Genomic DNA, 19,964 nt, shown 5'->3' on the forward strand with positions numbered 1-19,964 from the left:
AGCCTAGCCATAAAACACCTGTGTCTTTGAGGCGTCCAGAGTTCCACAAAAACGGGAGTTCTGTAGGCAGGGAAGCGCCGAAACGGTGAGCAAACGGTCAGGTTGAAGGCCGTTTGTTGGGATGTTTGTGCACTGCGTGGGACATTTCCAGCCTGTGAGGAGGGCTTCCTCGCCAGGAAACGCTGGCCCTCTCATGGTTGAGAGACTCTTGGGAAGCTCACCGCCTTCATTTCCACAGCTTCATACAATGCTGGAACAGAGAGTAAGCTCAGAGTTACCTTGTCTAGGCCCGTGCCCGCGGTTGCTCGGCACTAAGCTACTCACTGATGTGTGGAGCAGCTTGCTGCTTCCCTGGTAAAGAAGCCAACTCAGGGCGAGGCAGATAGCTAGCCTTGCTGTGGGTCACACCCTTGGGTCTTACTCTTCCACGTAAAAGAACACGTCTTCACTTCTGTGCCTGGCTTAGAATGAAGCTCACTCCCCCTCCCCCTCTCCCCCTCCCCCCACCCCTCCTCTTTATCTCTTTCCCTGACAGCAAGCCACGCTCCCAGCACAAGCCCTACCTTAGCCTGCGTGCCTTACCTCCTTTCGTCTTCTCTCTGCCTTAGCATCCCTTTGGAGGGCAAGAACCAGGTGTGGGAAAACCAAGTCATTCCTATCCTGGTGGGTCTGCTGTCGGACACTGAGGAAGAGGTACAGGCTAATGCGGCTGGGGCCCTGATGCATGCGACAGTGACCACTGAAGGTGAGGCAAGGGTGTGCCCTTTGGATTCCCGAGGCCGGGTGGGTGTGGGCAGGAGGGGAGAGTAAGGCCCCCTAGCCTTGTCAGCATCTGTAGTGAGCTTCCCAAATGCTTCTTTCTCATGTCAAGGGCCAAAGTATTGACCCCCGAGACCTCTAGGCGCCATCAAAATCCACTCTCTGGCCTATCGCCGAGGAGCTTTTGGAGTCTGGCCCAAGGTTTAGACCTCTCTCATCTTCTTGGACTCTGGGCTGCCAGTGATCTCTCACAGTCGCTCGTGTTCGAACCTATGCCCCTCTACAGCAAGTCATTCCTCTGACCTAAAGACCTCGCCTCGGACTCAGGTCTCTTTGAACCATGAGATTGATTAATTTGGTGTCTACAGTTCTGTTATTCCTGGGGTCATTCAGATCCTGTAGCCCTTGACCTTACGTGTTTCTTTGAAAAATAATTTTGCTACTTTCAGTTGTGTGTGTGTGTGTGTAATCATATATCCTCACTAAGGGAATTCTGACTGCGTGTGGATCAGGGCACCCCACATGTCTTCACATTGTGGGTACCTCAGCCCAAGCTTATATGAGAGAGCTTGAAAGGCCGGGGACCCTTCATGCCTTGGCCAATGGCTAGAGACACAAAGGCCAGGACCTAGGGATATAGCACCTTTTCCCAGCTGGGTCTCTGAGCCCCTAGCCCCATATCAGGCCCTGAGCTGGATGATGGGGTATAGAGGTCTTGGCCTTGGGTGTTTACAGTTGTCTGAAGAGGCAGAATAATGGAAGGTATAGAGAAGCCAACATTCAGGAGTACAGGACATAGGGCAGGTGTCCAGCATCCTCTGAGAGCTGCTGGAGGGCCCCACCGCTAAGCTGCACCTCTGACTACCATGGATGTTGTGAGCCAGGTGCAGAACAGTTGCTCAAGAAACGCCTGACGCATGAACATATGATTGATTCTTTTCCTTTAACAATACCGTGTATTTTGTCTTATGGAGGCTGATTGCAGGACAGGACGGGGTAGGGTGATATAACTAGGCTGATTAGGGAACTGAACAGGCAGAGGAGGAAAAGGAGAGCCTAGGTTGGACTCAGTGGAACAGTGCGGCAAAGATGGGGGTTCGAGAAGCAGGTGGGCACAGGTGGTATTGCTCTTAAGGTACCCCAGGTAGAAGGTCATGGGGAGATAGCTTCCCTTGTGCAGAGGATCGGGAAACTCAGTGTCTTGTGGCCCACAGGGAAATACGCAGCCCTGGACGCAGACGCCATCACACCACTCCTGGAGCTGCTTTGTTCCACGTCCATGGTCAAGGTGTGTCTGAACGCCACCAAAGCCCTCACCATGCTGGCCGAGGCCCCCGAGGGCCGCATGTTACTGCAGGTCCATGTGCCCACCTTCCGTCTCCTCCAGATGCATAGAAATGAGGCCATAAAACGAGCAGCCCAAATAGCCATCAAAGTGATTGAGTGGAAGCCATGATTTCCTTATGGGCCAAACCCGATAGGCGTTTCTAGGCCTGAATAAATGAGTTGAATCTTCTATGCTAATGTCATTTTATGTTCCTGGAGCAATGTCACAACTCTCTCCTGGCAAAGAAGAAACACTAGACCCCAAAAGGGCCTGGTTCTGGGATGCACAGGTCCATCCCATGGTGTCAAGTAGGAGGAAGTAGCCCCAATACAAATATTTTTCTGCTTGGATCCAAAGTCCTTATAGAAGGCAGATATCAGAGCAGAGTCCTCCAGGGATAGGGGCGGGAGGCGGGGAGTTGGATTGGGGGTTAGAGGGTATACAGTTGGACCAGGCACCAGCCAAACTTTGTATACATTTGACTGATCAGTACCTTGGGGGTACAGCTCAGCATGGCTTTGCTAAGCACTTCCACTATGCTTTTCAATATAGACAGACCAAGGTACCCCATTAATATATGCTCATCTAGTTGTGCGTGAACGGTCAGTTTGTGGATGCCCTGGCTTACAAACGAACTCGTGCGTCCAGCCTCTGTTGGAGGAGCGACAGGCACAGAGCAGGATTTCATGGCTGAGTCTCTGGTCTGCAACTGAGCTGGTTAAACTGGACCCTCGTCTTTGCCCAAGAGCCTGTTACAGCTCCTACCTTGCCAGTGAGAAGTGATTTGGAGAGGACTGCCGAGAGTAAATATTATCAAAACCAGAATCCCAAGAACCCGAGTCAGCCTTTCTTCCCCCACTGTCCTTTCAAGGAGCCTCAGGGACCTTCCTGGTTATCAAGAGAAACACAGAGACGTGTGTATCCTGGAATTAAAGGATCAACTTAAGTCGTCCGTTTTGTGCCGAAGGGGACTGGCTGCTGGACCCAAGTGGCATTTCAGGTGCCGTCCTTATTTTCAAAACCAGAGTGCACCAAAGGAAACTAATCTTCCTCAGGAGAGGGGGGGAGGGGGCCTAGGGCCTCCACGGTCTCACGTTCTGATCCTGCAGGGCAAGCTGACCCTGCTCCTGCCACGGGGTCCAGCCAAGGCCAGCAACACCCTCCCTGCTACCAGGACCCTGTGCGTTTGATCTCTATCCTGGAACCCTCTTTTGTGGACTTGGTCCCACAGGTTGGTTCAGGTGTAGACCATCCCCGCCCCCATAACCCCACCTATGTCACTGTGGGCCCTTCTCCCCCATCCTTTTCTAGCTGGGCATGACTTTCTGTTTTCTCTGCCCCAAACAGCGTCTCTAGCCCCAGTCTGTTTTAAGGGTTGGCCCTTTATGGTCTAAACAGAAAACCGACCCTTAAATGTCTCCAGGCAACGATGAACACAGTTCTTCAGAAAATGTTTCAAAGAATAGAAAAGGAAAGAGCATTTTTTAAACGTAATTTTTAAAAAAATTATTCTTTGGGAATTTGATATTGTGTACCCCAATCCCACCCATTTCCCAGTCCACGTCCTACCTCCACCCTTGTAGCCCCCCATCCCCCCAAAAGAAAAGACATTTTGTTCCTCCATCTTTGCCGCCTCTCCATCATATTTTCTTCTGTTGTAGCGGCCCTGGGAACTGCGGTGTGTCACACAGTATAACCTTTCGCCCACACAGTTTTCCTTGCAAATGTTCATTGCAGCGAGTTGTCGATTTGGTCCAAGGCCTCTCTGGCTTCTGGTCACCATCAAGACTGGACCTTCTCCCGAAACTTGTGCTGTTGCCCTGAGTCATGGAGGTCCTACAGCTCAGCTCTGGTTCTCAGGACCAGTTCTTTCCCACTCTCCAGTAGGTCATAGGTGGGGTAGATGTTGGGGTGGGACAACTCAAAGCCATGGATGGCAGCTGAGTTGGTCATATCTGGCTTTCACTGGGACTGCCCCCCCCAGGCCAAGTTCAGGGCCAGCTCTCCGCCTGCCCCCACCCCCGGGAAAAGTTCAGGGCTGGCTCTTCTGCGCCTGTGCCATTGGGTCCAGTTCTCCCAGGAGGGGTGCAGCTCTCCTGCTGAGGTAACCAGTGAGGGGTAGGGCCAGTTCTCCAGTGCTCAGGCCAGCTCTCCCATGGCCCCTGGTGGTAACAAGGGCTGCGGACATGGACACAGATCCTAGATGCAGCAGGACCATCGACCCAGAAGTGGTCCTCAGCAACAGTCCAAGTCCAGACATCACCATGGCCTCAGGTGGCAGCCCAGACCCTCAGATCAGTATGGCCCCTGGCAGCAGCATGGCTTTTAGACATCAACATGGCCTCAGGTGGGGACCCAGACCATGGATATCCACCTGGCCTTGGGTGGTAACACGGGCCCTGGACATCAACACAGGCTCTGGCGGCTATAGGGCCACAGACCCAGACATGGTCCTCAACAGCAGCACAGGCCAGAACGTCACATGGCCGCAGGTGGCAGCGTAGGCCACCCAAGTCAGCCTGTTCCTCATCGTGCTTCCGTCTTCAGCTCCACATCTCTGCACAGCGCAGGAACCACTCGCCTCTCTGTCTCTCCCCTTTCTCGACCAACGCACCTATTCATCGTCTTCCTGCCTGTGTGCCCCCTCCTGTCTTCCTGCCCACCTGTTGGAAGGAGCATTTTTTTAAACTCCTGTGACGATGCTTGCTACTTGTCCTTACACCACAGGGAGATTACAACAAGGACCGACTTGCCTTCTGTTTTGTTTTGTTTTGTTTTGTTTTTCGAGACAGGGTTTCTCTGTGATTTTGGAGCCTGTCCTGGAACTAGCTCTTATAGACCAGGCTGGTCTCGAACTCACAGAGATCCACCTGTCTCTGCCTCCCGAGTGCTGGGATTAAAGGCGTGCGCCACCACCGCCCAGCCCGACTTGCCTTCTGAACAGAAGGGCAGCAAGCAATTAGCGGACACATGTAGCAACATAGTAAAAGTGTTACACATCAGGACCAGCCAGGATTTAAATATCCCAGGAAAGGACATGAAAAAAAACCCATCAAGGTACAAGAGTCAGAAAGATCATTCCACAAAATCCAACATCTATTTGTGGGTTTAAAACAAAACAAAAACTGTTAGGATCCCTAACTTAGGAATCTCAGAATAGAGGAAAATCTCCTCTACATAATAAAGAACACCTGCAAAAGTTCAAGTCGGCATCATATTAATGATTATATTAATTATTTCTTGAGATAAGGAACAAGACAAGAACCTCTGTTTTGGCCACTTTGGTTCAGTGTTGTCCTGAAGGTTCTAGTCAGGGTATATAAGCAAGAAAAAAAGGGGGGGGGGGAAGCATCCAGACTTTTTTTAAAATGAGCAAACTATTTTTATTCATCAATTATACCATAACTATAAGAAAAACACTTTAAAATTATTAGCACTAACAAGTTCATCTTCGTGGGTGGCATCAATATACAATTAATTATATTTCTGTACATTGACTATGAATAGAACAATGAAACTAAGAAATGTTTACTTACGGAAGCATCAAAGAATAAAATAAGTTAGAATAAAATATATACAGGCTAGACTTCTTTTATTTTTTTTTTTTGACACAAGTTAGAGTCATCTGAAAAGATGAACCACAATTAAGAAAATGCCCTCCCCACATTGACCCACGGGAAGGACTTTTTTTTTTTTTTTTTTAAATTGATTGATGTGGGAGGATCCAGCTACAGGGAGCAATTCTACCCCGAGGCTGGTGGTCCTGGATGACATCAGAAATCAGGCTAAGTAAGTCATAAGAAGTAAGCAGCGTTCTTCTATGGCCTCTGAGTCAATTCCTGCCTTCAGGTTCCAGCTCTGAGTTCCTGCCATTTTTCCCTCTGGATCGGAACTACAAGCTGCAAACTGAAATAAACCCTTTCCCTCCCAAACTGCTTCTGTCATGGTGTTTTTATCATAGCAATTGAAACCCTAGAAGAAAGCCCAGTAAAAGAAATACAAGACATAGGCACAGAAAATTAAGTGTAGTTTAAAAGACCTTAAACACCTAAGTAAATGGAAGGACATTCCATGTTTGTAGATCAGAGACTCGATGCTGTCCTGGGGTCTAGAAACACCTAGGAGGAATCCTCCAGGCACACCTATGAAGGACCATCTAGAGTAGGTCAACTTCTGGGCATGCCTGTGAGGGACTATCGTGATTGGTTAACTGAGTTGGATAGAGCCACTTTTAAAGAGTGTTTGGTACCATTTCCTGAGCTGGGGTCCCGTGTTGAATAAAAGGAGAAACCTGGCTGATGGTGGACATTGGTCACTCTGCTTCTTGACTGTGGATGCAGTGTGATCAGCTATCCACAAGCTCTTTTCACCCCGGCTTTCAGGCTATGGTGAAACTGTAACCTTGAATTGCAAGCCCAAATAGACTTTTCCTGAAGCTGTTTTTATTGGGCATCTCATCCCTGCAACAGGGAAGGTAACTAAGACCCCCTCCACTCCAAAGTTCTCTTTGCCTCCTTTCCAGTCTCCCAGAGGGCGTTCCTGCTTTTCTTTCAACTCCCCAGCAGCAACCAGCAGATAGGATCTTATCAAGTCTAACTCTAGAGGATTTAGGATTCCAAAGCAAACAAGACCTCTGGCTGGGTTTCAAAATCTCTACCGCCCATTGTCTTTGGGCGTCCTCAAATATGCCTTTCATTCTGGCCTCAGGCCTCCCACTATCTCTCATCAACCAAACAACTCCTCCTTCCAGGACTCTGGATCTAGGTGGGAAACCCTGCTGGGCATTCCTGTGGTGTGCAGGATTCCTAGTGTGTAAACCTGTGGGATTCTGCCGGCCTCCAGTCGACTAGGTTCCTTTGCTGGAGCCTCATTGCCTCCTCCTGCCGTGTGCAGTTAAGCAGATCCTCCGCAAGGCTGTTGTTCTACGTCTTGAAAGGGAAAAGGCGCCTAGGACAGGCATGCCGACAACATATGCAACAGAAGCTATAGCCACGATGGTTGTCTCCTCTCTGCATAAGGCCCCAGAGCTTATATTCCCATATGCTCTGTTTGTAGCTATTTCTGTGGGTGCACAACACAGTGGGGGGGGGGGAGGGGGACACAGTAACTACCCAGAACTATCAGCTGGAGATTTAAGGAAAGAAGGAGAAACTGGCTCCTTGAGCGTGTTTTGATTTGCATGATGCTGGGTGGGCTTCCCCCAAGATGCGTTCTTAAGGATTGTGTCATTTGTTTCGGCCTAAAAAGGAAGAAGGAGAAAGGAAGGAGAGGTTAGCTGGTCCCCGTAGAGTCAGCCCAGGAGTGCCTATACCTGATGGCTGGCTTCACGTGAGACTGGAGAGAGTTCACAGAGGGAGTTTCCTTTCTTCCCGCCCTCCAGGAATCAGTGAAGGAGACGCTAGTCAGTTGTGAATAGCCCGGGGAAGGCCAATTCAACTATACTCTCAGCCTTAACCTCGGGGCCAGGCAGGAGATGACATTTTCACCCAGGTGGCAGCTGCTGCCCTTGATCTGAATGGTCATCAGCACCAGGCCCAGCACCTGTGAGTCAGGGCCCCTGGCACCTCCACCTGGCAGGGGCGGGGCTGGGCTTATGACAGACAGCTTTGACAACAGGGCTACCTTCAAGGATGAGACAATAAAGCCACAGAGGGTGGGTGTAGGAAAGAAATCCTGACAGCCTGGTAAACACAAGCAAAAAAAAAAAAAAAAAAAAAAGTGCCAAACATATCAGGGATAAGAAGCCAAAATTAAATTTAAAGCGAAAGTCGCTGCTTATGAAGTCGAGCCATTTGGAGAGAATGACTCATCTTGGAGAGGAACAGATGTTCTCATTTGCATAGTCTCCTTAATCCTGAATGGACTTTGCTCTGTCCCCTGCGCAGTCCGCAGCTGGTGGCACTCGCAAGACACACGGGAGTGTTTTCATCGGCCTGGTCCTTGGCCCCATATTGTTGGGTGTCCTTGGAGGAAACACTCCATCCCCGTCACAAGGAGGGAGCCTAAGAAGGGCAGCCGTCTTTCCTGTCCCCAAGTCCTCACTCCAGCTAGCCTGTGATGGGCACAGTAGACAAGGCCAACTGTTAACCATGAACACAGAAGATCCTTCCGGCAGTGATGGCACTCCAATACGTCACCCCCCCCCCCCCCCCCCCCCCCCCCCCCCCCCCCCCCCCCCCCCCCCCCCCCCCCCCCCCCCCCCCCCCCCCCCCCCCCGCTATGTCTTTCACGTCCTGCTCACCTCTGTCTTTCTGACTGGCCCCTTGGAGCCTGTGCTGGAGGATCAGTACCGTGTTAAGCTCTATCCCACTATTCTGGGTCCAGCCACTGCCTAGGCTGTCACCTCCCAGACACACCTGGATAAAGAGCAGCTCCATTTCAGTCAGGGCTGGATTACGATAACTATGTTGTGACATCTCATGTCTCATCACTGAACAGCCCCTGAGTCTCCCATGTCGCCTGCCTCCTTCCTGTTCTCTGCAGCTGGGGCTGGAGAAGCTCGGGGACAGTGGAACTGTCAGTCAGAGATAGAGAGGTCTCCATTACAAGGTGAAAGACACCTGTAGCCAGGGAGGACCAGTCAGGGACATGGTTATCTCATACTGTGGCTGAGAGTCCTGATCACCAGCCGCGCTGTGGCTTCTGCTCTTAAAGGCTCGTGGTATTGCTTCATCACGCAGTGCCCAGGAGCGCACGGGCTGCAGGGAGAGGCACTGGAGACGTGCGAGAAAGTCGACTAGGAATTTCAACCTCAGCCCAAGGCACCTAGCAGTGAGGCTGTTTGGTGAGTGTCTGGCTGTCTCAGGGGCTGAAAGCGTACGTTTTTAGGGGGCAATGTTCATTACAGACCTCTCCTTGGCTACCTGAGTATTAATTGCCTCTACGTCCCTAGCTCTAAAACTCAGCTAGTAATTATCCTGATTCGACATCATTTTGACAATGCCTGGCACATTGTGGACACAAAGAGGTCCAGTTTTATCCACTTGGAGGAGAACTAAGAGTGGAGGATGTTGGGTCTTTCGACCCCAGGACAGGTAACTCTCACTCCACAGAAATCCACAGGCCATTCCTACCAGGTGGATCTGGAGGTCTTGAGAGGCTGCCACAGGCCTCTTTAGACCTAGAATTTAGAGTGGAAGGGACCTGTATTAGTCAGGGTTGCTACTGCTGGGATGAAACACCATGGGCAAAAGCAAGCTGGGAAGGAAAGGGTTTATTTGCTTGTATTTTTCACACTGTGCTCCATTACTGAAGGAAGTCAGGGTAGGAATTCAAGCAGGGCAGGGATCTGGAGGCAGGAGCTGATACAGAAGCTGTGGATGGGTGCTGCTTATTGGCCTGCTCCTCATGGCTTGCTTGACATCCTTTTAAACAGAATTCAAAACCACTAGGTGAGGAGGGACACCACCCACAGTGGGCTGGGCCCTTTCCCATCAATCACTAACGAAGAAAATGCCCTACACACTTGCATACTGCCCAGTCCTTCCCCTCCAAGGGCTCCAGCTTGTGTCAAGTTGACATAAAACTAGCCAGTACAGGACCCCAGGACTCCACCTCCCCTAGAGTCTCCTTCCTTCTCCTTCTTTCCCTCCTTCAGATTCACAGACTCTCCCCAACTATGCCCCAGGATCGAGAGTAATCTCATTACAGCCTTTATCCGGCATTTGCGTCAGTGCTGGTGAGAGGCCCAGGTCACTCTAGTCCCTGGCCCCGTGACCTCACATTCTCCTTTTCTGACCCCGCCTGCTAAGACAGGTTCTCTGGCCCTCTGGATGCCTCAGGTCTCAGGGACAAAATGTTACTTTTTGTTGGGATTGAAAGTTAGTTCTTGAGACCTACTTTGATGGTGTGACCCCCTTAAGTGAGATTGCTCATTCCCTTCTCTCTGCCCACCTGTTCCTCCTGTTCTCTGTTACAGAAGGCTGTCTCCCACCGCCTTCTGTGGAGGGTCTGGTTTGGACTCCTGCATTACCCCCACTCCCACCATATCTACCCATTTACACACACACACACACACACACACACACACACACACACTAAGAGCTAAGCTCTGCACCTGATAGAAAATATGCAATATTTGTCTGAGTCTGGGTTATCCAGTTTAATATCATACTTTTCAGATTTATCTATTTTCTGGCAAATTTCATTTTTATTTAGTGTTGAATACACCCTATTGTGTATATATTACTGAATTTTCATTATCCATTCATCCCTCTGTTGGTGGACATCTAGGCTGGTTTCATCTCCTTGCTACTATGATTAAGGCATCGACAAACGAGGATGCGCAGGTATTTCTAGGTAGGATGTAGAACCTTCGGGTATAAGCTCAGGAGTTGGTACAGTCGGATTCTATGGTAGCTTCATTTTTAATGGAAAACATTTATTTTATTTACCATCACTGTTCTTATTCTTGTGTGTGTTTGTGCACACACATACAACGGTGTGCATATGGAGGTCAGAGGGCAGCTTTCAGGTATTCGGCTTTTGCCCTTCCACCTTGTCAAGGAAGAGTTGCTTTTGCTGTTTCTGCCAGTCTATGTATTCCACGCTAGCTGGTCGGCTTCTGAGCAATCCTCCTGTCTCTGTCTCCTATCTTGCAGCAAGACTACTGGGATTACTGGCACATACCACTGTATTCAGCTTTACGTGGGTACCAGGGATTGAATTTAGGTCGTTGGGCTTGCGTGGCAAGTGCGTTCACCCACTGAGCCATCTCACTGATTCTCTTTTTAATCCTTTGAGAGACGTGCATGCTATTTTCCCTCAGTGGCTACACTAGTTGACACCCCAGCCAGCAGGGGACGAGCGTCCTCTCTTGTCACATCCTGGCCAGTGCTAATTGTCATTGTCATCCAGTTTCTCGATAACGGCACTCTGAATAGGTGAGATGGAATTTCAAAGTAGTTTAATTTGCATTGTCCAGATGGCTAAGCATGTTGAACATTAAAAAAAAAATTGGCAATTTGTTTTTCTTCTTTTGAGGACTGTCTGTTCATTTTATTAGCATGTTTACTGATTGATATGTTTGATTTGTTTTCCAGTGATTTATTCATTTTTATAAATTGGCCCCCTCTTAGGTATAGCTGGCCGGCAAAGATGTTTTTCCCATTCTGTAGGCTATCTGACTGCCCTGCTGATAGTGTACCTTTTAATTTCCTGCAGTCTCATTTCTTGTTTCTTAGTACCATGCCCCGTGTTATTAGAATCCTTTCCTACATCTATATTCTCATCCGGTTTCAGTGTTTCAGCTTTTAAATTAAGGTCTTTGGTTCATATATCTATGTATCTACATATAGATATTGAGGTAGATTACAGATAGATATTCAGTTTTACCAGCAGCCTTTGTGGAATATGCTCTTTTTCAGTGTATGTCAAACATTAAGTAGCCATAGCTATGTGGCTTTATTGATGAGTTTTCCATTCTGTCTGACTGGTCTACATGTTTATTTTCATGCCAGTTTCAAGCTGTCGTTGTCACTGTGGCTTTCTAGTATAACTTGAGGTCAAGTATTGTGATTCCACCACGCGTGTTCTTTCTGACCAGGATTGCTTTGGCTCTTTGTGATTTCTTGTGCTTCCATATGGATTTTTCTTTCAGTTTTATGAAGACTATCACTGGAATTTTGATGGGATTTGCACTGAATCTGTAGAGGACTTTGGTAGCACAGACGTTTTACAATATTATTGTGTCAACCCAGGAGCATGGAAGACCTTTCTAACATCTAGTTAAACTTTTATTCTTTAACCTTTGTTTTCATTATCTTAAACTTTCCGGCATAGAGGTCTTTTACGATGTGCTGCTAGCTTTATGTCAACTGTGACACAAGCTAGAGTCATCTGAGAGGGAGGAGCCTCGCTTGAGAAATTGCCTCCCCTAAGCCAGGCTGTAGGCGAGCCTGTAGGGCATTTTCTTAATTAGTGATTGACATGGGAGGGCCCAGCCCATTGTGGGTGCCATCGCCCCTATGCTGGTGGTCTTCACTTCTACTAGAAAGCTGGCTAAACAAGCCATGGGAAACAAGTTCGTAAGCAGCCCTCCTCCACGGTCTCTGCACCAACTCCTGCTTCCAAGTTTCTTACTCTCTTTGAGTTCCTACCCCAACAACCTTTGGTGATAACCGTAGTGTAAGTGGGGAAAAAAAAAATCCCTTTCCTCCCCAAGTTGCTTTTGTTCATGGTGTTATGTTACTGTAATAGAAACTGTAACTAAGACAGCTAAATTTATCCCAGGTACATTTGTGGTTGTTTGTTTTGTTTCCTTAAAGATGCGTGATTCCTAATTTGTTCTGCGCAAGGTCATTACTGGCATTTATGGAAACTGTTGGTTCTTGTATGTTGGCTTTGCATACTTGTCCGCAACTTCATGAAAAATGTTTATTAGATCTAGGAGTCTGTAAGTTCTTCTACCTACAGAATCATGTCGACTGTGAATAGGAGTAATTTGACTTTTCCTTCCTTATTTTTGTCCCTGGTGAGTTGCAAGCCCGTGGCGAAGGGCGGAGTCATCTTTCCTAAGTGGGGGACAGGGCCGGGAGGAAGGGAGACAGCTCTTCCCTGATAGGCAGAGCCAGCTTTCCTGCCATCTTATCCACCGAGGGGCAGAGGCATCTGTCTCAAGGCCAACATAAGGCGGGGCTGTCTCAGCACAGACCTCAGATTTGCACGTGTGTGGTTCCTATGGCCCACTGTGCTAACACCAGCCATGGGTAATCACAGAACCCAGCTGCAGCAGGATCACAGACCCAGACATGGCCATCACCAGTAGCTTGGGTCATGGTGGCAGCACAGGCCACCCAGATCAGTATGGTCCTGTGGCAGAGCAGCTTTCGGACACCAACACGGTCTCAGGTGGCTGAGCAGATTCTGGGCATCGGCAGAGTCCTCAGTGGTAATATGAGCCATGCATATCACCCCTCACCATGGGCTGCTGCTGTTGGTCGTTTTTATTCTTTGGTTCTTTTTACTCTTTTTTTTTGAGGGGGTCTGCCACCCAGCTCCCAGATACACGGAGACTATTATTACTTATACATTTTTGGCCTTTACGTGGTTTGCTTCTTGCCAGCTTTTCTTAATTTATCCTGTCTATCTTTAACCCCTGGACTTTTATCTTTCTCTATCTCTGTATACCTTTCTTTAGTTCTTCCTCCCTGGCTTGCTGTGTCGCGGGGAGGCTGGCCCATGGAGTCCTCCTTTTCTTCTCCTTTTGCTCCTTGATCTTCTCTTCCTGCATTTCTCCTCCTAGTCACTCTCTTCCCGCCAGCCCGCCTGTCCTTTCTCCTGCCTAGCTATTGGCCATTCAGCTCTTTATTAGACTAACAAGCTGTTTTAGGTAGGCAAAGAAACCCAGTTTCACAGAGTTAAACAAATGTAACGTAAAAGAATGCAACACATCTTTGCACCATTAAACAAATGTTCCACAGCATAAACAGTGTAACACATCTTAAACTAATATTACATAACGGTCTTCCTCTTGAGGTTGAGGATTGAGGGTGTGTGCCACCACATCCGATTCCTTTCTAGTTTCTTGACCTCTGTACGCACCCCCTCTCACACACATATGAACGTATAAAATCCAGGAAACTAGGATGCACATATGAGATAGAACATGCTGTGTTTGTGTTCTGAAGCTGGATTACTTCAATTCATATAATATTTTATTGAATTAAGTTCGCAAATATTTTGTTGGGATTTTTTTTTTTGCCTCTATGTTTCCGTGGGAAACTGGTTTATAATTTGCTTTTTTGTTACGCCTGTGTGTAAGTGGGTGCACCTGCGCCATGGCATGCCCATGGAGGTCAGAGGGCCAGCTTGGGTGTCAGTCCTCACCTTCCTCCTTGTTTGAGGCAGGGGCTTTTGTTCGTGGCTGCAAATGCCAGGCTCCCTGGCCTGCAAGCTCGTGGAGATTTTTCCGGTTTTGCCGCCTGCCTCACTGTAGGTGTGCTGGGATCACATCTGTTTTCCACCTCATCTGGATTTATGCAGCCCTGGGGATCCAAACTCTGTTCCTCATGATGTGTGGTGAGTGATTTATCTCCTGAGACAGCTTCTCAGTCGCTGTGATGAGAATTACTTATGCTGACATGTTAATAGGCATGCACATACCAAAAAGGGACGGTACTGAGGCACGACATTTGTGTGAACAGGTATGCCCATGCCTGTAGGTAATGGCTTCAGGGCACAGCTCAGCTGTGAACCACGGGCACACGATGCTATGGTATGATCCCGGGACACAGCTGTGTGAACATGTGTTCCATGCTGCCATGGATTGGAACTGGGTGAACACCCCTCCCCCCAGCTGACAGCCCTGGGAAGCAGCTTACATGTGAACATGTATGCCCATGCCACCATGAGATGGTGATGGGACATGGTATGTGTGGGAATGGGTATGGCCACAGCACCACAGGATGTTGTTGGGACATGGCACACATATAAATATGCACATATGTATGTATATATGAGTATACCACCAGGGAATGCGGCTGAGACACAACTTGTGCGTGAACAGGTTTGCTGTCACTGCCACAGGGCAGCACTGGGATATGGCTCATAGGTGAACCATCCTGAAAACACAGCCAGGGTGTGGTGCTCAGACATGTCTCAGGTGTGAACATATGTGTTCACACTGCTGGCAGCGTGGGGGTAGGGGGATGCACAGCATTGGGAGGCCACTTGCGTGTGAATAGTCACACCCACGCCACCACATGACAGAGCTTAGAAAGAATTATTTAAGGACATACGAGCCCACACTGCCATGGGACGGATATGGGACACAGCTCATGGTGCACACCTATGCTACCGTAATATTAGGATGGGGCACGGCAAATGTGGTGGTGCTGGAACACAGCCCAGCAGAGGCAGGCATGGCCATGTTGTCATGCGGCCCGGGGTCATGGCATGTGTGAAAGCAGGCATGAAAAGTACAGTCACCTGGTGGTGTCAGCACACAGCACATGCTACCTACTGGTTCTAGGAAGCAGGCATGCCCCTGATGCTAAGAGATAGCCCCGGGACAAGGCGTGTGTGGAAACAGGTGTGTCCATGTTACACAGGAGGCGCTGAAGCGTGGCGTGTTTGAACAGGCTCACCCTTGCTGCCGTGGGATGATCCTGGGCCATGTCACATTGTGAACAGGCGTGGCCATGCTGCCAACGATGGAGGACTTGGTATATGAATAACCAGGCCTGCCCGCACTGCAACATGTAGGTGATGGGAAGTGGCAGGCGTGCCAACATGTATCTTCATGCTATCTGGTGGCGGTGCTGGGACACAGGAATGCACAGAGGCATGACTGGGCTGATGCAGTGTGTCAACAGCCATGCCATACTGCTGCACTGCAGCCCTGCAGCACTGTATGTGACAGGCATGCAAACAGGCATCCCCAAGCTGCCCATGGCAGTACTGGCACAAGGCAAACAGTCAGCCTGGGCCACCATGTGGTGGCTCTGAGAAACAGCATGTGTGGGAGCAGACGAGGCCAGGTTGACATGCTGTAACACGGGATCATTGCAGGTCTTCGGATGGCTGGGCCCATGAGGCCACATGGGTGGCACATGCCAAAGCCACCACATAGAGGCCCCGGAAAAGAGTGTGTGGGAACAGGCACACCCAGGCTGCATATGTCGGTGCTGGGCACAGCAGGTATGGGAACAGTCTTGCCTCTGTTTTTACAACGTGGCATTGGAACACAACACGGGTACCTCGTGTGCAAATGGGTATGCTACTGCCACAAGGCAGTGGCACTAGGATCCAACACAAGTGTGAACAGAAGGGACTGCACCACCACACGGTGGCACTGCGGCTTGGCAGATGTACTAACAGGCATTCCCATGACGCGATGTGGTGGATAGGACATAGCAGGCGTGTGAACAGGTGTGCCAGCACAGTCCTTTGATGGTTCTGGGACCCAGCAGCAGGTGTGCCTGCGGCACCATATGACTGCTAGGACAGGGACACTGTGAGCACACAGGTGTTCCACACCACCACACGACAGTGCTGGGCACAGCAGGTATGCAAACAGGTCTAGTCCTGCCACCACACATCATTGCTAGGATAGGGTAGTGTGCGAACAGGCACGCGTTTGCCACCGTGTGGCAGCATTTGGATATGGCAGGCATGCAAACATGTATGCCCTGCCACCATATGTCAGCACCATGACACAGCTGGCAAGCACATAGGCATCCCCATGCTACGAGGAGGTGGTGCCGACTTGGCAGGCATGAAAACAGGTGCTGGAACAGAGTAGGCATGCAAAGAATCATGCCTGTGCCACACATGATGGTGCTGGGCTAAACTATAAACGGTGTGCCCACACAATCACTTTGCACTGATAGGATTGGCAAGTGTGAAAGCAGCTATGCTCCTGTTGCCAGGTTGCAATGCTGAGACACAGCAAGCAGATGAACAGGCACGCCTGTGCCAACACTTGATGGCATTGGGGGATGAAGAATGAGAAAGGAGGTGGGCTGTGCCAACATGTGGAATCGCTTAGACATGGCTGGCGTGCAAGCAGGCATACCTGTACAACTACCTGGTAATGCTGGAACTTGGCAGATGTGAGAACAGAACTGCCTGTGACATCATGTGTTGGTGCTGGGACAAGTCAGGCATGTGGACATGTGTGCCATGCCATCATGAGGTAGCGCCTGAACACAGCAGGTGTGCAAACAGGCACGCCCACACTGGAAAGTGGTTGTACTTGGACACACCAGACGAGGACAGGCATGCCCATGCCACCATGTGGCAGCTCAGGGACATGGCAGGCATGCAAAAAGACATGCCTGTGCAGCCACTTGGCACGGATGTGACTCAGAATACAGGTGAACATGCATGCCCATTCCCTCACGTGGAAGTGCTGAAATATGACAGTCGTGCAAGCGTGCATCCCATGTACTGAGCCTTGGGCACAGCAGGCTCGTACACTGGCACGCTTGTGTGGATGCAGCGACACTGGGACATGGTAGACACACGCAAATGACTGCCTGCCCTGTCATAGGTCAGCCCTGGACATAGCAGATGTGTGAAAAGGCGTGCGGCATTGCCATCTGGCAGTCCTGGGACATGGCTGCGCTGGGACAAGGCAGGTATGAATAGGCACGCCTGTGCAGCCACATGGTGGTGCTGCAACACAGCAGGTGTGTGAACAGGGGTGCTTTGGTGCTACTGGGTCATGGAGGCATGCAAACAGTCATGCCTTGCTGCAGCATGATGGCCCTGATATGGCAGGCATGAACAAGCCTGTCTGCACTCCCATGTCATAGTCACAGACAGGGCTCAGAGGGCACACAGACAGGTGTGTTTGTACCCACAGGTGGTAGCACTGGCGCAGATCAAGCTAATGAGTAGGTGTGCACGTGCTACCATGTGTCAGCACTGGACCTGGCATGTGGGCGAACAGGTGTGCTCACTCCATGATGTCATCACTAAGACACAGTAGGCAGGTGAACAGGTGCGCTTGTCCTGCCTCTAGGTGGTGCTGTGATATGTCGGAGAGGCACAAAGTGGGCTCTCGTCAATCCATGACATTTCTGGGACGCGGCAGGCATGAACACACGTATGCTTGTGCCGGCTGTGCTGGAACTCGGCAGACATGTGAACGGGTGTGCATCGTTCACCACGTATGGGTGTTCAGACACTACAGGCGTGAACACACATGCCCACAGCGCCATCATTTGGTGGCACTATGACACGGCAGGTACACAAACCACCAGGCGCGGGTGCTGGAACACAGCAGGCGAATGAATAGGTGTGCCCCATTGCCATGTGGCGGCACGGGGACATGCCAGGCATGAACAGGCATGGTGGAGACACCACAAAGCTGAGTTGTAATGGGACATGGCGCGTGCGCAAGCAAGGATGCCTGTGTTGCTGGTGATGGTGTTGTAATAGGGGAGGCATGTGAACAGGTGTGGTACCACCAACCACCTAACGGTGTTAATGTGGCAGGCATGCAAACAGGCATGCTTGCAAGCTCTATGGCATTGTTGGGACACAGAGGCATGCCAACAGGGTTTCCTGTGCGACCACGTAGCAGCGCTGGGACACAGCAAATGTGCAAACATGTGCTCATGCCACCGCATGGCATTGCTTGGCCATAGCAGACATGTAAACAGGCATGTGGCCAAATTGGGATAAAGCAGATGTGTAAACAGGTTTGCCCTTGCCAACAAGCAGTGGAGCTGGGACATGGCAGGCTTGTAATCAGCTGTGCCAGGACTGCCCGTGGTGGTGCTGAGACACGGCAGTTGTGTGGATAGGTACATTCAGGCTGCATGTGCAGTGCTGGGTTACCGTATGGGTGTGAACAGGCATGCCTGTGCTTCTGCATCCAGGGCTGAGACATGTTGTCATCCTGAGATTTGACAGACATGGGAACAGGCCTGACCACGCTGCCATGTTTTGGAGTCAGGACACGGCAAGTGCAAACAAGCATATCTGTGCTGTCCCATGGCAGCCCCAGACCACAGGAAGTGTGAACAGGGGTGCCCGTGCCACTACACAGCAGCTCTGGGACATGGCATGGGAGTAAGTGGGCATTCTGCACTACCACATGGCAGTGCCGGACATGGCAGATGTGCAAATAAACTTACCTACGTAACTACATGCCATTGCTGGGATAGGACAGACATGCAAACAGATGTGCACATGCAAGCGCACGGCAATGTTTTGATATAACAACTAGGCAAGCACATGTGCTTCTGCAGAGCAACGATGGCACATAGCAGGTGCACAAACACGTATGCCCTCACTGCCAGGTGGTGGTGCTGGGGCACGGCAGGCTTGCAAACAGACAGCTTTGTGCTGTGGTCCAGGGGCGCTGGCATGGCTGGCATGCACACAGACATGCCAGGGCTCACCACATTGCCACACTAAGATTTAGAAGACGTGCCAAAAGGATTGCCCACGCTGCCACGTTTTAGTGCTGACACGCAGCAGGTGCACAGACAAACATGTCATCCTGGTAGTGCCGGGACCTGGCAGATATGTAAACAGGCATTTCCGTGCCACCACGTGGCAGCAGCGGGATATGGCAGGCTCACACAGACATGCGTGTATTGTCAGATGGTGCAGGTATGTGAGCAGGTGTGCCTATGCTGCTATGTGGGAACACGGCGACATGGGATACCTGCAAACAGGCAAGCTCAGGCCACCGTGCGGTTACCACCGGGACATGGCAGCAGCTGTGTGAACAGGTGTGCCAAGGTCATCAGGTGGTGGCCGTGGGAAACTGGGTGTAGGAACAGGCGTACCCAGGCTGCCTACTGTGTTGTTGGGATACGGCCCATGCTTCCACATCGTGAGGCTGGGACACGGCGTGTGCGTGAACAGACATGTCCACGCTGCCAGGTACCTGTGCTGCATTATGGCCGATGTGCAAACAGGTGGCCCTGGAGATGGCACGTGTCTGAACAGGTGTGGTGGCGCCACCACATGGCAGCACCAGCGCACAGCAGGTATGTGAACACGCATGCTGCATTTCCGTGTCGAGGTGCTGGAACACGGCAGGTGGGCAAATGGGCATGTCTATAGCACCATGTGGCCTTACAGGGAGACGTCAATCATGCTAACTGGCGTGACTGCACCCACCACGTGGCATTGCTTGGTATTTCAGGTGAGCTCATGCGACCATATGGTAGGACTGGGACTCGGTTGATATGCGATCCGGTCTACCTGTCTGACCCGTGTTGGCCATGGGACATGGCAGGTGCATGAATAGGCATGTTCCCATTGCCAGATGGTGTTATTGGGAAATGGCAGTCATGCAAACAGGCATGCCCATGTGACACAGCAGTCATGAACATGCGTGCTCACACTGCCACATGGCATAGCTGAGTTGTGACAGGAGTGTAAACAGGCATGCCTATATCGTGTGGCATTGCTG

At 50.4% G+C, this 19,964-nt stretch overlaps 1 protein-coding gene across 3 annotated transcripts in view; it reads left to right on the forward strand.

The window, feature by feature from the left end:
- The window catches only part of Rsph14 (radial spoke head 14 homolog), a 78,918-nt gene extending 76,643 nt beyond the window's left edge, over positions 1-2,275 (forward strand). For all 3 annotated transcript variants that reach the window (XM_050142825.1, XM_050142816.1, XM_050142835.1), the window contains 2 exons: positions 609-745; positions 1,974-2,275. In XM_050142825.1, coding sequence (XP_049998782.1) covers positions 609-745; positions 1,974-2,215 — 379 coding nt within the window. In that variant the 3' untranslated portion in view covers positions 2,216-2,275. The remainder of the gene's footprint in view (positions 1-608; positions 746-1,973) is intronic.
- Positions 2,276-19,964: the final 17,689 nt, after the last annotated feature.

The sequence above is a fragment of the Alexandromys fortis genome, unplaced genomic scaffold, assembly GCF_014885135.2.
Source record: "Alexandromys fortis isolate MF-2015 unplaced genomic scaffold, M_Fortis_MF-2015_v1.1 scaffold_9, whole genome shotgun sequence".
NCBI lineage: Eukaryota > Metazoa > Chordata > Mammalia > Rodentia > Cricetidae > Alexandromys > Alexandromys fortis.